Here is a 16846-nt window from a genome sequence, read left to right on the forward strand (position 1 = left end):
CCATAAAATCATCCTTGAGGGTGCTAAGGGGCCAAGATGATAGTGTCAGGCTCATATCAATCAGTGCTCAACATTACTAGGTTAAAAGGCTAACAACAATGCAAGGCAGGAAAATGTGAACTGTTCCGAGGCGCACAGCAAGTGTACCAGGCACACCGAGCTATAGCACTAGCAAAGATGCTTGGCCATGAACCCTGGTGTATGGAGCAGGCAGCCAGTCTGGATAGTGTTTATTCATATCTATAGGACAGATATTTACAGATAAACATGAACCACATCTGTGGAACCATTCAGGCCTGATGGCCTCTTCTCTTTAACACCCACGGTTGGTCAAGCAGCAGGGCTGGAGCCTGGCTGTGGAGTGGGCCAGCTGAGTGCCTGGGCGTCAGCCAAGGGAAATTGCTGGGGATTATGGCTTCAGCATTCTCCCAGTTCACATTCCTGAGTGCTGACAATGTGGAACCTTCGTCACATCCCTCATCCCCAATTCAAAGGACAAGGGGCCTGCACAGGGAAGGGCAGCATGGCTTGCTGCCTGTCCTGGGCATGTCTGTGGACCCTGTGCAGGAGGAGCATCCCTGAGCTGGACCGGGAGGCCTCTTTCCTGGGGCTGCCCATTGCCTACTGCCCTGTGGGCTGCTGTTTGGCAGCTGGAGGTGACAAGAACTGCTGGTGCTGCCAGGGAGCATTCACTAGGGGAATAGCTGGTCAGGCAGGCAGCCCTGAGAAAGAAGTCCCGGAGCACCTGCTCAGTGCGGAAGGGTAGGGCTTCAGTGCTGAGTGGGGCCAGGGCTATGCAAGCACCCACATCTCCTTTCTTTGGCTATACAGGTGGAGGAAGGGCCAGGAAAAGGTACACAGCAGACAAAAGATGCCCAGCCTCTGCCCCTAGGCTTTGCTCCCTCAAGCCAGAGGCCTAGAAAACCTCAGAAGGAGGGGCATTTTGGGGGAGGTTCCCTGGAGCCCTGGTGGGGTGAGGCCTCTGTTGTGACCAGTGCTACTGTCATCCTGACAGGTACAGGATGACAAGTGAGTGGCAGGGAGAGGGGACTGCAGCAGGAGTGGGGCGCACGCTGTGCACAGGGACCACAGTGTCAGTCTTAGACCTCTGTGTACCACACACCCTATGCATCTGATGCAAGGCTGGTTCGCATAGCACTCGTCTTCGGCCTCACACACATGGTCACAGAGCAAATCCGAGTCATGTTGCTGTCAGGGCGGGGCATCGTGTCAGCACCAGTCACTCAGTGCAGAGGGAGAGCAGCGCCATCAGGACGATGCCGGAGCCGAGCAGCAGCAGCTGCTGCAAGGAGTGCCTGTGGGGACAGAGTGCCTCAGCAGGCAGCAGAGGCCACAGCTCCTCCTGACCCTGCTGCAGGCCATCCCAGTAGGTCACTCACCATGGGTCATTTTCCTCCAAGAGGTCCGGCAGCACGTTCACCAGGGCAATATAGAGAAAGCCCCCAGAGGTGAAGGGCAACATCCAGGCCACAGTTTCTTCTGCATGGGAGGAGGACGTCCCACTGTAAGCCCAGGGGGGGACTGTTGTGTATACCCCACCCCCTCCCACAGGGAGGCCAGGCAGACCCCAACCCAATACCAGCAGCAAGGCAGCTATGCCATTTGGCTGGTGTCCCTCTGCTGATTGCCACCACCCACCATGCCCGTACCTACTCCCTTGGGGGACTGTGTACAGATGGCGAAGCAGGCACCCAGCAGGCCCCCCAGTGCCGTCGAGAGCTGCAGCTTGGCTGCACTCCATCGGTCAAAGCCAGCCCGGAGCAGGATGGCAAAGTCACCCACCTGAGGGGAGGTCCACATGTTCACCCTAGGTCAGTTGAGCCAGATCACCTGGGCATCTTGGTTTGGATGTGGACAACCAGCCTCCTGCCCCCACCCTGCCCTGGGCCAGCCAGTACTCAAGGAGGCTGTGGTCCTGGGCCCGATACTGCTGGTCCGGCCCAACCCAAAGCCCCGGCTGAGCTCAGAGCCCACCACAACCATGAGAACCCTGTGATCGTAGGCCCTGAGACTACCTTCCAGACACTCACCTCATGGGGGATCTCATGCAGGAGGATGGCCATGGTTGTCAGCAGACCAATCTGCAGAGAGGGGAACCTGAGTCTGTGGAGTCTTTGTTGGAGACTCTCCATGCCCACTCACTACAAATATGTACTCTGCTCTAGGCTGGATATTTGGCTATGGGAAAGGCAAATGACTAAAGGAGACAAGGAGCCAGCCTCATGACTGACAGTCTAGAGGGCAAAGATGGGATGTACAAGGACCAAGCTCATGGGACGGGGCCGGAAGAACAGGCCTTAATGGAGGAGGGAGCCTCTCAGAAGAAGTTCTGAGGTCTCAGAGATGAGGATTTAGTTGTTCCAAGAGTGAGGGGAAGAACATTCCAGGTGGGCATAGTGAGGGGGGAAAGAGCTTGGCTAGCTCAGGAGTAGGTACTGGGCCCAGAGCATAGAGGGCAGAGCAGGAGATGGAAGCATTGCTGTAGAAGCAGACAGGGCCAAGATAAGCCACGTGACTGAGGCGACATCATCCAGGAGATGGCAGGGAGGACTAGGGTTTAGAAAGAGTACTGCTAGTGAAAGCAAGAAAGAGACAGGGCAGAGGGCAGGGTGGGGGGTGGAATGCAGGGATGGCTTAGTGGTGAATGCATTTGCCTGCAAAGTCAAAGAACTTGGGTTTAATTCCCCAGTACCCACGTAAGGCAGATGTACAAGGTGGTGCATATGTTTGGAGTTTCTAGTGGCTGGAGGCCCTGGGGTGCCCATTCTCTTTCTCTGTCCTTGTCTGTCTCTCCCTCCCCCTTCCTCCCTCTCTCTGCCTCTTTCAAACAAATAAATAAAATTAAATATATTCAAAAAAAGGAAAAGCCAGGTGTGGTGGTGCATGCCTTTAATCCCAGCATTCAGGAGGCAGAGGTAGGAGGATCACTATGAGTTCGAGGCCATCCTGAAACTATATAGTGAATTCCAGGTCAGCCTGGGCTAGAGTGAGAACCTACCTCAAAAAAAAAAAAAAAAAGGCCTATTTTGGTGTTGGATCAACATAGGTACCACCACAAATAATGGAGTCCTACCTACCAAACTCCCACTTACCTTCTTGCTCACAAGGAAACTGGCGGCCACGGCCAGCCCATGCGTGAAGTTGTCTATGGTGTTGGCCAGCAGATTGAGATAGCCACTGACCTGGGAGAGGGAAGAAAAAGCCACGCTGAGCCAGGCAGACAGGGCGGAGTCAGTCTTTCAGCTTTGCAGCTGTAGGAGGGGGGCCCTAATGGGCCACTCACTTTGAGATTCCGGACCACGGCTCTCAGGCCGGGCTCTGCAGCCGGCTGGGCCAGACAGTGGCCTCCATTGAGCGCGGCAGCAGTGGGGTCTTTTCTGGGGGCCTAGGGCCAGGAGAAGGAGAGAGAGGCTCCATTAGATGCCCTCAAGTCAGGCAGGCAGACAGAAGGGGAGAACAAGATGGACAAAAGACACCAGGAATACTTTATCTGTCTAAACTCTGCTGCTCCATCAGCTGGGTTTCCCAAACTCATCAAGGCCCAACACCTACGCTGCTGCCACTATTGATTTACCAGAAAAAAAACACTGTAGGGGCCTATGCTTTTATTCCCCAGATCCTGCTGAAAAAGTTGGCCCATGGCTCCCGGGAAAGAGCCCGGAGAACACTTTGCTCAGGGCTCCAGGCCCCGGGCACTAACCCAGAACACTAACTTATCAAGGCTCCGACGTGAGGCTCACCTGGCTGGTCCCATCCTCCTCGCTACTCAGAAACAACTTCTCCAGTGCCAGGAAGGTCAGGAAGCCAGCAATGACCCACAGCCCCAGTTGCTGCTGCTGCTGCAGGCTCTGCCCCTCACCACCTGTAGGGGGAACACTAACAGGCCATGCCAAGCCGAGCCCTAGGAGGTGCCATTTAGAATGGGACCTAGCCCAGGGCAGTGACAGGGTCGGCGGAAGCAGGATTGACTGAACAGGTGTTGGGTCCTAGGACTCATACAGAGGCCAGAACATAGGGGACAGGTCACTGACCCTCCGCCTCAGTCAAGTTTCTGCCAGATCCCTATTTCCAAATCCCTCTCCCTGTTACTCCCAGACCCTGCAGAACAGAACAACACTGGGCATGGGCACCAGCTTCCCACTTCTGCCTGTGCCCTGTGGTCTCACTTACCAGGGCTGATGCTACACGTGTAGGCCCATGCCTCCGGCAGCAGGTGCAGAAACACATTGCCCAAGAGTCCACCCAAGGCAAAGCTGAGCAGCTGCTTCAGGCGACGGGCCCCGGCTGCAAGGCAAGAGAGGCAGGGCCCAGGGCTGAACCCCTGGAGCCACTGGTCCCCGTTTCACCTGCTCTTCTGGGTGCCCTTATCCCAAAAGGCCCAACAAGCGCTAGGTACTGAGCAGGAACACCGTGGACACACTACTGCATCATACTTAAGAGACTGGCTTCAGAGCAGACTGATCCCAGCTCCATAACCCAGCTGGTAACCTGCAAATAACTTCTGAAACTCAGCTTAGCCATGTGCTAATTTCACCTCATCTGAATTAAGTAGCAATACATATAGCAAGTGCTCATTAAATGGGAATTTCTCTCCTCAGCCAGTCACCCTCAGAAAAGTTACAGATTTGAGGACTTTCAGAGATTTGTAGGGCCCCATGAGAACTATGTTCATACCCTTAATTTGACAGAGCAACTGTGACCTAGAGGACAGAGGCAGTGGTGATAGGTGGGATCCCAAGAGCATCCGTTGCTTCTAATCTGTGTAACCTTGAGCTGGCTACAGAACAAGTGTGAAGTGTAACTAATAATCCAAGTGCATCCTACTTGGACCTTACACATGCTAGGCAAACACTTCACCAGTGACCTATACCTCCAGCTACTTTGTTAATATTTTCATTTCTTTGAGGTCACACTCTAGCCCAGAGTGACTTGGAACTCACTCTGGAGTCCAGGCTCCAACTCATGGCAATCCTCCTACCTCTGCCTCCCAAGTGCTGGGATTAAAAGTATGAGCCACCATGCCTGACTCTCTTTTGCCTGCCCATTATATATTTTTTAAATTAATTTATTGGCAAGCAGAGAGAGAGAGAGAAGAGAAACAGAGATGATGGGTGTGCCAGGGCTCCAGCCATTGCAAACAAACTCCAGATGCATGTGCCACTTTGTGCATCTGGTTTTATGTGGGTACTGGGGTATAAAACTCAGGTTGTTAGGCTTTGTAGGCAAGTGCCTTAACCACTAAGCCATCTCTCCAGCCCTTCTTTCTGTCCATTCTTATTTAAACCAGAGTCTCTCACTGATCCCAGAGCTTACTATTTTTTTTTTTTTTTTGTTTGTTTTGAGGTAGGGTTTCACTCTAGCCCAGACTGACCTGGAATTCACTATGTAGTCTCAGGGTGGCCTTGAACTCACGGTGATCCTCCTACCTCTGCCTCCTGAGTGCTGGTATTAAAGGCATGCGCCACCACACCTGGCTGAGCTTACTATTTAAAAAAAAATTATTTTATTGGGCTGGAAAAATGGCTTAGCAGTTAAGGACCCATGTTCCAGTCTCCAGATCCCACCGTAGCCAGATGCACAAAGGTGAGACAAGCCCACTAGGTGGCGCAAGTATCTGGCATTCAATTGCAGTGGCTGAGGCGCTGGCGCCAATTCTCTGTCTCTCTCACTCTCTCTAAAATAAAATAATAATAATTTTAAAATATTTATTTTTTCATTTGTTTGTTTTTGAGGCACAGTTTCACTCTAGTCCAGGCTGAGCTGGAATTCACTATGCAGTTTCAGGGTGGCCTTGAACTCACAGTGGTCCTCCTACCTCTGCCTCCTGAGTGCTGGGATTAAAGGCGTGTGCCACCACACCCAGCTTAAAATATATTTATTTATTTGCATGTGTGTGTGGGTGGGTTGGGAGCTAGGGTCTCTTGCTTCTATGTGCCAAATGTACATGCCAATTTTTTGTGTGTCTGGCTTTACAAAGGTGTAAGTGAATGACTTTAACTGCTGGCCCATCTTTCCAACCTTCTTTTTGATTTTTAAAAAAATATATATAGGGGCTAAAGAGATGGCTTAGTGGTTATGTGCTTGCCTGTGAAGCCTAAGGACCCTGGTTTGAGGCTGGATTCCCCAGGACCAACATAAGCCAGATGCACAAGGTGGCACATGCATTTGGAGTTTGTTTGTAGTGGCTGGAAGTTCTGGTGTGCCCATTCTCTATCTGCCTCTTTCTCTCTCTCAAATAAATTACTAGAAATAAACAAAAAAATTAATTTATATATATTTGCACATAGAGTGAGACAGAGAAATGAGAGAGAGAACAAGCGCATCAGGGCCTCCAAACACTGCAAACAAACTCCAGATATATGTGCTACTTTGTGCATCTGGCTTTACACCAGGTCGTTAGGCTTTGCAGGCAAGAGCTTTAACTGTTGAGCCATCTCTCCAGCCCTTTTTGATTATGTGAGACAGGATCTTGCTGGTTATTCCTGGCTGGATTGAAACTCACTACATGGCACAGCATCTTGCCCATCCTAAGTGCCCATGACATTGTTTTCCTGCTGGTAACTACCAACATGAGAATCCCAATGGTGGGTACACAAAGGAAAGGGGCTCTGCTGGTCCACACTCAACTAGCAGGCTGGCCTCAAACTTGCAGTGATCCTCCTGCCTCTGACTTCCAAGTTCTGGATTACAGCAGGCATGTGCCTCCATGCCCAGTATTTGTTATTTTTTGAGACAAGGGTTCACTATATAGCCAAAGCTCTTCTTCCCACCCAAGTATGGTAATTACAACTATGTGACTTTTTCTCTTTTTATTTTATTTGGAATGCTGGGGGGGGGGGTGGAGAGAAAGGTACATCAGGGCCTCCAGCCCCTGCAAAAAACCCTCCAGATACATGTGCCACTTTGTGCACCTGGCTCTGTGTAAACCAGGGCTGTCAGGCATTTCAAGCAAGCACCTTTAACCACTGAGTAATCTCTCCAACTACTACTTCCCTTCCTTTCTTTCTCTCTCTTCCCCTCTGTCTGTGTTTTGTTTTGGGTCTTTTGAGGTAGGGTCTCACCCTAGCCCAGGCTGGCCTGGAATTCATTTATGTAGTCTCTGGGAGGCCTCAAACCTATGGCAATCCTCCTACCTCTGCCTCCCAAGTACTGAGATTAAAAGACGTGCACCACCACACCCAGCTCTCTTTCCTCTTTTTTTTTTTTTAAAATATTTTATTTATTTATTTACTTATTTGAGAGAGAGAGAGAATGAGCAGGCCAGCCACTGCAAAGGAACTCCAGGTGCATGTGCCTCCTTATGCATCTGGCTTATGTAGGTCCTGGGTAATCAAACCAGGGTCCTTTGGCTTTGCAGGCAAATGCCTTAACCGCTAAGCCATCTTCTCCAGCCCTTTCTTTCTTTTCTTCTTCTTCTTTTTTTATTTTATTTATTTATTTAGGTTTTTCAAGGTAGGATCTCACTCTAGTTCAGGCTGACCTGGAATTCACTCTGTAGTCTCAGGGTGGCCTTGAACTCATGGTGATCCTCCTACCTCTGCTTCACAAGTGCTGGGATTAAAGGTGTGCCACCATGCCCGGCATTCTTTCTTTATTTGTTTACTTATTATTATTTTGGTTTTTTAAAAAAAATTGTTCATTTTTTATTTATTTATTTGAGAGTGACAGACAGAGCAAGAAAGGCAGATAGATAGAGAGAGAGAATGGGCGCGCCAGGGCCTCCAGCCACTGCAAATGAACTCCAGACGCGTGCGCCCCCTTGTGCATCTGGCCAACATGGGTCCTGGGGAATCGAGCCCCGAACTAGGGTCCTTAGGCTTCACAGGCAAGCGCTTAACCGCTAAGCCATCTCTCCAGCCCATTATTTTGTTTTTTTTGAGGTAGGGTTTCACTCTAGTCAGGCTGACCTGGAGTTCACTATGTAGTCTCAGGGTGGCCTTGAACTCACAGTGATCCTTCTACCTCTGCCTCTCAAGTGCTGTCATTAAAGGCATGCACTACCACACCCAGCTTTTTAAAACATTTTTTTTCATTATTTATTTATTTATTTAAGAGTGACAGAGAGAGAGAAACACGCAGAGAGAGAGAGAGGGAGGGGGAATGGGCATGCTAGGCTTCCAGCCACTGCAAATGAACTCCAGATGCCTGGTCCTCCTTGTGCACCTGGCTAACGTGGGTCCTGAGGAATTGAGCCTCAAACCGGGATCCTTAGGCTTCACAGGCAAGCGCTTAACTGCTAAGCTATCTCTCTAGCCCCCAGCTCTCTTTTCTTTATTTTTTAAAAATATTTTGTTAGCCAGGTGTGGTGATGCACACCTTTAATCCCAGCACTCAGGAGACAGAGATAGGAGGATCACCGTGAGTTCGAGGCCACCTTGAGACTCCATAGTGAATTCCAGGTCAGCCTGGGCTAGAGTGAGACCCTACTTTGAAAAACCACCAAAATATATATATATATTGTTTATTTATTTATGAGACAGAGAAAGAGGCAGAGAGCAAGAATGGGAATGCCAGGGCCTCTAGCTGCTGCAAACGAACTCCAGATGCATGTGCCACCTTGCACCTCTGGCTTATGTAGGTCCTGGGGAATTGAACCTGGGTCTTTAGGCAAGTGCCTTAACTGCTAAGCCATCTCTCCAGCCCTTTTTCTTTTTCTTTTTTTGTTTTTCAAGGTAGAGTCTCACTCTAGTCCTGGCTGACGTGGAATTCACTATTGTAGTCTTAGGGTGGCCTTGAACTCATGGATCCTCCAACCTCTGCCCCCTCTCAAGTGCTGGGATTAAAGGCATCCACCACCACACCAGGCTTTCCATTCTTTTAAAAAGATTTTTACTTATTTATTTGTAAAGAAAGAGAGAATGAATGGGTGCGCCAGAGCATCTTGCCACACAAATGAATTCCAGATGCATGCACCACTTTTTGCATCCTGCTTTACAAGGGTACTGGAGAATTAAACCAGTGCCTATGTAAAGGCTTTGCAAGCAAGCACCTTAACAGCTGAGTCATCTTTCCAGCCCCCAGCTTATTTTATTTATTTATTTTTTCAAGGCAGGGTTTCACTCTTCCCAGGCTGATCTGGAATTCACTATATAGTTCCAGGCTGGCCTCAAACTCAGAGTGATCCTCCTACCTCTGCCTCTCAAGTGCTGGAATTACAGATGTGTGTCACCATACCAGAGTGTCTCATTCACATTTAATTGCAACACCGTGTCTGAACAGGCAGTGCATACACACGGTATAGATGTGTAGTCAATAACCTCCACCCCCCACCCCCAACACACATACCATGTCCTCCATGCCTCCTCCTAGAGGAAGGCCCTGGCTGCCATCAGCCTCCCATGTACTGCTGGGCAAAGATGATCCAGCTGCTCCTGGGTGTCTGATGATTCTTACACTGTGAGCCATGACTTGGGGGAGAGGCAGCATTTGCTCAATGATGCATCCAGCAGTTCAACATGAGCTTGTAAACACTGGCCCCTTCCCTGCTCCAGGAAACCTTCAAATGCTTTCTGTATATAGTTCATGTAACACAGGGGTGCCCTGGACCTACACTAGCACTACCCTCATTTGCAGGGTAATGGGGATCAAACCCAGGTCATGCATATGATATGCTAAGCAAGCTTCTACCACTGAGCTATGTACATCCTCTGGCCTTAGTACCCCCATTTTTACGTTTGGGATACTGAGACAAAGTGAAGGTAAGTAACTTGCCATATGCTATTTAGTTGGTCAGTGGAAGAGGCCAGATTTGAACCACTGTTCAAACTGAGTCTGTTGACTGTGGCTGACTGAAACAATAAACAGATTCATGGATAAATGAACACATGAGCATATGCACTCTGTGGCCACAGGACCAAGGTGGCGTTGCCTTCCACCTTAGATGCAGTGTGACCTGGCACCTGAGGCCTGAGTTTTCCTAACAGCAGGAGCATGCTTCCTACTCTGCTGGTTGCCCCTCTAGGCCATTGGAGGGTCACTCACCTTCTGAACGCAGCATGGTCCCCATCTCCAGGGGAATGACCAGCAGGGGGAAGACCCCACTGAGCCCCACTATGAAGGAGCCCAGGAGGGAGCAGATCCAGGTGTCCAGCCTCTCCCCACTCAGTAGGGCTCCCCAGGACTCATTGTCCTTGTTGTCCAGACGACAGGCTGCTGCAGCCTCCAGGCTCCGGAGGGCTGGTTGGGAACTCCCAGCCCTTCCCAGGAGTTCCAGGGCAAAGGCAGTAAGGAAGAGGAGCCTTTGGCCAGCCATGCCGCAACCAGAGGAGGGACATCCAGGCATGCCACGTGCTGAAAGACACAAAGGCCGCCGCTTATGTGAGCTGCCTCTCTGGATGCCATACCTACTTAGGAAGCCTGGCATCTCACCCTTCCTAAGTGGCCATGGCATTGCTCTCTTATTGGTTACACCTGGCTGGCTTGGAACTCACTATATAGCATGGCACCTTGCCCATTCTAAATGGCCATGACAATGCCCTGCTGCTAGTCCTACTCAAGACACAAGGATCCCAGTAGAAGGCACACAAAACAAAGGGGCTCTGCTGGTCCACATTCCCTCTCCCAAGGACTACACACTTGTTCCTTCCAAGCCAGCTCCAGCCTGTGTGTCACCGTGTCTGCCTGAGGCTAAACTTTCCTTAATGACTGGGTGAGGTGCTGGCAGGGCTCCCTTCAGCCACCGGCGGGCCCAGCCCTGCTGGGTGTCTCTGGCTGCCAGAAGAGGCTCTGCTGCCGGGATGTGCCCTGTGAAGACATCCCAGGGACCGAGCCAGCATTGTCTAGGTTGGTGGGATGGCACTGAGGGGCACAGGTGTGGGGGAGAATGACCAGTGGAGCTAGATAAAACCATCCAAACCGCTTTCTGTGAAATGAGCTCAACGTCCCTAGGGCATCCTGAGTTGGGGGACGGGGCTGCTTTACACCTGTCTCTGTGCCAGGTGCGGAGGGGAGCATTAGCATCAGAGACTCTAAGGTGCTGTACACTTTACAGGCAAATCCTTAGATCCCTTCTGAGTCTCAGAGTCTTTATCATGGAGTGGAACTAGGTACTGCCTGCCTTGCACAGCTGTGAAGAGGCGAGTTTGACAATGCAGGCGGCAGCTGGCACGGAGGGGCACACCGTCCTTGGGTGTGCTGGGAGAGGTCTGGAGAGGTCCCAGCAGGAATGTGCCCCGCCGGCAGATCACAGGATGGGGATGTGTGAGTCAACCAAGAAAGAAGTTCAGTCTGGAAACTGGGGCATGAGGTTGAAACAGGGTCTGCCCTGCCTGATCCTGGCTATGACCTTGAGCTGCCTCAGTTTCCTCATCAGCTAATGGAGCTGGAGGGAGAGAAAACAGCTGACTCCCGGGTGGTGGCAAAGAAGTCCATGTCTGAAGTCCCCAGGCGTTAACTAGTGGGACCCTCATGAAACCAGCAGGGTTCCCCTGGGAACCCGGCCAGGCCAAGCCCTCGGCGGGTCATGCCGAGGCGAGGGGACCACAGAGGTTTGGGAGAGGGGCATGGGATATGGAGGGAGTTCATTCTAGACGAGAAAGAACGGCGAAAGCGAGAGGGAGGAGAGTCAGGAAAGAGCCAGAGTGGAGGGGACAGAGGGGAGCGATGAGGGGCGGAGGGTGGGACAACAGGGAACGAGCAGAGGCCAAAGCAGGCAAGTTAGACTCCGGGGCTCCGGGAGAGGGGCTCGAGGAGGTGTGCGCTGGGCGACGGCGGACCTGGGGGGCCCGGCCGGCTCCCTCCCGCCTCGGGCGCGGGCCCCGAGGGTCCAGCGGTCACTCACCGTGCGGCGGGGGCCGTGGCGGCGGCGGCGGCAGCTGCGGCGCTCCGGGCGGGCCCGGCCATCCAGCTGCAGTGCCGCGCCCCGCCCCGGCTGTGCCCCGCCTGGCCCGGCCCGGCCCGGCCCGGCCGCCAGGCCCCCGGCCCGGAGCCACTCCCGGCGCGAGGCCACGTCACACGGGACCTTCCGGAACCCGACGCGCCGGGCTCCGCGAGGGGCCACACGGAGCGGCGGCTGGGGGGGCGCTTCCGTCGAGCTGCCAGAGGGGAACCACGCAGACAGTGCACTTCCGCCCGGGCCGGACTACGGGGCTGCGGGGAGAGCGGGACGGGAGTGGCTAGCCCCCATAGGCTCCGCACTTGGCCAGGCTCAGCTGGGACGAGGGTGGCAGCCACACGGGCACCGCGATCAGCCCGGCGGCGGGGCTGGCGGGGGTGGTCACCGCGTCCCTTCCGGCCATGCAGTTCCGCCGGTGGCCGCAAGAGGGCGCGCGCGTCCGGCTGACTACCCCGAGTCCCGGGATGGGAGGATGGCTGTGGCTGCCTGCTTGAGTCAGATGGTCTTGCTCCTCCATCAACCAGGGAAAGGGGAAGTGCCTGGCCCAGAGAGGGAGGGACCTGGCCCCGGGAACCTCAGAAGAGGGAATTTTATTCTTACTCATCGAATTATTTTTATGCTTTGGTTTTGCACTGGGAACCTCAGGCCACTGTCTCTAGGACTTGTAACCCTTTGGGGGCCAATACTCGGTGTCTGGACTCTGCGCCCGAAATTCAAACCAGAGTTCAAAGGATTCTGTACTCCATTCGCCTAGCAGAAGATAGGCTGGATCGCTTCTGTCTAATGGCAACTACAATAATTTACTATATTCGGTGTGGCAAGGTACTGACCCCCTTACTACCCAGCGTTCACTATTATTATCTCAATAAACCCTCATTTTATCCTCCCAATGAATACTGTTAGCCTAAGGCCATGCAGCCATACTGATGGCAGAGCCAGAATTCAAATCTGAATGTCCTCAACCCAGACGACGTGGTATCACCTCTCACTTTCAAGGCCTCAACACCAGTACGAGTGTGGCCTAGTTTTTCCACTTCGCATCCTTCTCTGGGAATTAGCCAGCATGGGGAATATTCAGGAAAGAGCCGGTGAATAATCACTTGGACAGACTGTGGCAAAGCAGAGTCTTAAGTCTGTCTGTAATCATCCTTAGTCCACAGCCGCTCTTTGATTTTTCGAGGTAGTGTCTTGCTCTAGCCAGGCTGACCTGGAATTCACTGTAGTCTCAGAGTGGCCTCGAACTCACAGCGGTCTACCTACCTCTGCCTCCTGAGGGCTGGGATTAAAGGCGTGTGCCACCACACCCGGCCCTGAAACAAGAGGAGAGATGTTCAGGAATGCCACACTAGGAACTCTAAGATGTCCTCAGTATGCAAATCATGCTGCTTTATGCAAAGCACTTCACAATATGCAAATGATTTCACAATCATACTGTCAGCATTCCTGCTTCTAGGGACCAAAGGCTCCAGGTCAGCAAGGGTACTGGCCTAGACCCACTTAGAAATACTACTTGTTATGTATGTACTCACCGCCTTTCCCCTGTCCTGGCCTGGAGTCTCTACTATCAGACTTGATTGGATTAAAGAGGCATGCCTGTGGGGTAGAGATGAAACCATGAGCTGGGACGGCCAGCCCATTTTATATATGTATGAAAATGTCATAATGAAACCTATTATTATCTGTAATTTGCATGTGCCAGTGGGTGGGCCCATATGTGGCTGCCCAAAAAGTTGGCGGCACACACCTTTAATCCCAGCACTTGGGAGGCAGAGGTAGGAAGATTGCCATGACTTCAAGGTTACCCTGAGACAACATAGTGAATTCCAGGTCAGCCTGAGCTAGGGTGAGATTGAACCTTGAATAACCAAATAGTAATAATAAGTTGATTTTTTCCCAGAGGCTGAGGCAGGAGGATTGCTTTGAGCTCAGGTCCAGCGTGAGTTACAATAGTGAGTCCTAGCTCAACGTAGGCTAAGTAATAGGTTGATCTGATATCATAGAAGTAGAGATCAATTGATCGTGTGTGTGTGTGTGTGTGTGTGTGTGTGTGTGTGTGTGTTTGGTCTTTAAGTTTTTTTTTTTTCTAATGGGCATACCAGGGCCTCCAGCCACTGCAAAGGAATTCCAGACACGTGTGCCACTGTTGTGTATCTGGCTTTATGTGGATACTGGGGAATCGAATATGGGTCCTTTGGATTTGTCGACAAGCACCTCAACCACTAGGCCATCTCTCCATACCTGTTGTTTTACTTTGAGACAAGGTCTCACTCTAGTCCAGTCCACTTCAGCCTTTTGAGTGCTAGGATTATAGGTGTGAGTCACTATGCCTGACTGTATGTTGTAACTTGTCTCTCGTTTTGTTTGTTGCTTATTTTTGCTTTTGTTCATTTGTTTGTTTTCAGGGTAGGGTCTTGCTCTAGCCTAGGCTGACCTGGAATTCACTATGTATTCTCAGGGTGACCTTGAGATCATTGCAATCCTCCTACCTCTGCCTCTTCAGTGCTGGGATTAAAGGTGTGTACCACCACACCCGGTTTAATTTTTTTTTTTAAATTTTTATTTACTTTTGAGAGATACAGAGGGATAGAGAGAGAATGGGCTTGCCAGAGCCTCCAGCCTCTGCAAATGAACTCCAGACACATGTGCCATCTTGTGCATCTGGTTTATATGTGTTGTAGGGAATCAAACCTGGGTCTTTTGGCTCTGCAGGCAAATGCCTTAACAGCCAAGCCCTTGGTTTGCTTTTTCTTCTTTTTCTTCTTCTTCTTTCTTCTTCTTCTTCTTTTTTTTCTAGGTAGGGTCTCACTCTAGTCCAGGCTGACCTGGAATTCACTATGTACTCTTGTACTCTCAGAGTAGCCTGGAACTCACAGTGATCCTCCTGTCCCTGCCTCCCGAGTGCTGGGGTTAAAGGCATGCGCCACCACACCCAGTTTACCTATATCGCTATTATTTGTGTGTGTGTGCGTTCATGTGTGAGTGGGTCACATGCCTGCCATGGTGCATATTTGGGAAGTCAGAAGACGGCATTCAAGTTGATCCTTACCTGTCCACCTCACTTGAGGAAGGGTTTCTCACTGGACCTTCCAGGAAATTCTGTTCCTGCCTTCCATCTCACTGTCAGCCTCAGCATGTTGGGATTAGGAAACCTGCCACAGTTTCCAGTCTAGGGATCAAATTTAGGTATGCTATCCAGTTTGAACAGCGTTTTGTCCACTGATCCATCCCTCCAGCTCCTTGGTATATATTCTTTTTACTTACTTTATTATTATTATTTTATTTATTTATTTTTGGTTTTTTGAAGTAGGGTCTTGCTCTAGCCCAAACTGACCTAGAATTCACTATGTAGTCTCAGGGTGGCCTCAAACTCATGTCAATCCTCCTACCTCTGCCTTCCAAGTGCTGGGATTAAAGGCGTGTGCCACCAAGCCTGGCTCTTTTTTTTTTTGAAAGACAGAATGGGTGTGCCAGGACCTTTAGTCACTGTGAATGAACTCCAGATGCACCCCCATGTGCTCATGTGTGACATTGCACACTTGCATCACTGAGCATCTGGCTTACGTGGGATTCGAACATGAGTTCTTAGGCTTCACAGCCTTAACTGCTAAGCCATCTCGCCAGTCCTCTTTAGTAAATATTTTATATTGAACTCAAAGAGTGGTATTAATAGATTCTCAACACAAAGAAATGGTAAATGTTTAAGGACATGGGAATGTAATTGCTGTGTTTCATAATTGCACACATACCGAATGATCACACCGTCCCACAAATCTGTAATTATTAAGTATGAACTGGCAATATACCATGGGCTCAGGTGTAGCTCAGTGGTGGAGTACATGACCAGCATGAGATACCCCGGATTGGACTCCATTGGATTTGTCAGAGACTTGCAGGTACATGAGCCAGAAAAAGCGAGGAACATAAATTTTTTTATTGACAATTTCCATAATTGTAGGCAATAACCCATGGTAATTCCCTCCCTTCCCCCACTTTCCTCTTTGAAACTCCACTCTCAATCATACCCCTTTCCCTTCTCAAACAATCTGTCTTTTAAAAAAAATATTTTTATTGACAACTTCCATGATTGTAAACAATATCCCATGGTAATTCCCTCCCTCTCCCCACTTTCCCCTTTGAAACTCCACTCTCCATCATATCCCCTCCCCCTCTCAATCAGTCTCTCTTTTATTTTGATATCATGATCTTTTCTTCCTATTATGATGGCCTTGTGTAGGTAGTGTCAGGCACTGTGAGGTCATGGATACCCAGGCCATTTTGTGTCTGGAGGAGCACGTTGTAAGGAGTCCTACACTTCCTTTGGCTCTTATATTATTTCCACCACCTCTTCTGCAATGGACCCTGAGCCTTGGAAGATGTGGTAGAGATATTTCAGTGCTGAGCACTCCTCTGTCACTTCTTCTCAGCACTATGTTAGGTGAGTCATTCCAAGGTCACTGCCATCTGAAAAGAGAAGTGACAGTAGCATTAATATATGGATATGAACATTAAGAGGAGTGCTTACTGGGAAGTTTGGTGAGCATAGTATATACACTTAGTCAGATACCAGCAGATATTACACCCCTAGGGCTCATAACTACCCCTGTTGTAGATTTTCAGTATCAGGGATGTGTTCCCTCCCATGGAGTGGGCCTCCAGTCCAATTAGAGGTGAGTTGGTTTCCCCCATAACAGACATGGCACGATTGCACCCATTCTCATTTGGCCTGCTTGCCAAATTTAAGGCTTGTAGTGTCCACTGTTAAGTAGCTCCACTGGTGATTTCTCTCCCATGGAACTGCATGTGGCGTAGCTTTTTCCAACTTTCTGTCAGCTGGTCTACATTTTTAGCTCAGCTCCAGTGGGATTTCTCAGTGGCCTTGAAGCCCAAGTATGTGAAGGCTTCAGCAACAGGGTCTTACCATCTATTTCTGGTGGGAAACCAAGGGCCTCAACATTGGCCTGTAATGTTTTGGGGGCATCAGTGACCTCCCTG

General features: G+C 50.6%; 1 protein-coding gene across 6 annotated transcripts; it reads right to left on the bottom strand.

Moving 5' to 3' along the window:
- Positions 1-213: 213 nt before the first annotated feature.
- Slc39a13 (solute carrier family 39 member 13) lies at positions 214-11844 on the bottom strand. Of its 6 annotated transcripts, none has more exons than XM_045141241.1 (10): positions 11801-11844; positions 10003-10311; positions 4192-4305; positions 3762-3883; positions 3305-3406; positions 3114-3203; positions 2052-2102; positions 1675-1803; positions 1401-1500; positions 214-1316 (listed from the first exon to the last, which is right to left on the bottom strand). In XM_045141241.1, the coding sequence occupies exons 2-9, from the start codon at positions 10301-10303 to the stop codon at positions 1438-1440; spliced, it is 972 nt and encodes a 323-aa protein (XP_044997176.1). In that variant the 5' UTR covers positions 10304-10311; positions 11801-11844; the 3' UTR covers positions 214-1316; positions 1401-1437. The 6 variants fall into 6 exon arrangements, with proteins under 6 accessions (XP_044997176.1, XP_044997165.1, XP_044997160.1 ...); XM_045141230.1 differs by having other exon boundaries at positions 1401-1523; XM_045141225.1 differs by having other exon boundaries at positions 1671-1803.
- Positions 11845-16846: the final 5002 nt, after the last annotated feature.

The sequence above is a fragment of the Jaculus jaculus genome, chromosome 1 (genome assembly GCF_020740685.1).
Source record: "Jaculus jaculus isolate mJacJac1 chromosome 1, mJacJac1.mat.Y.cur, whole genome shotgun sequence".
Lineage (NCBI taxonomy): Eukaryota > Metazoa > Chordata > Mammalia > Rodentia > Dipodidae > Jaculus > Jaculus jaculus.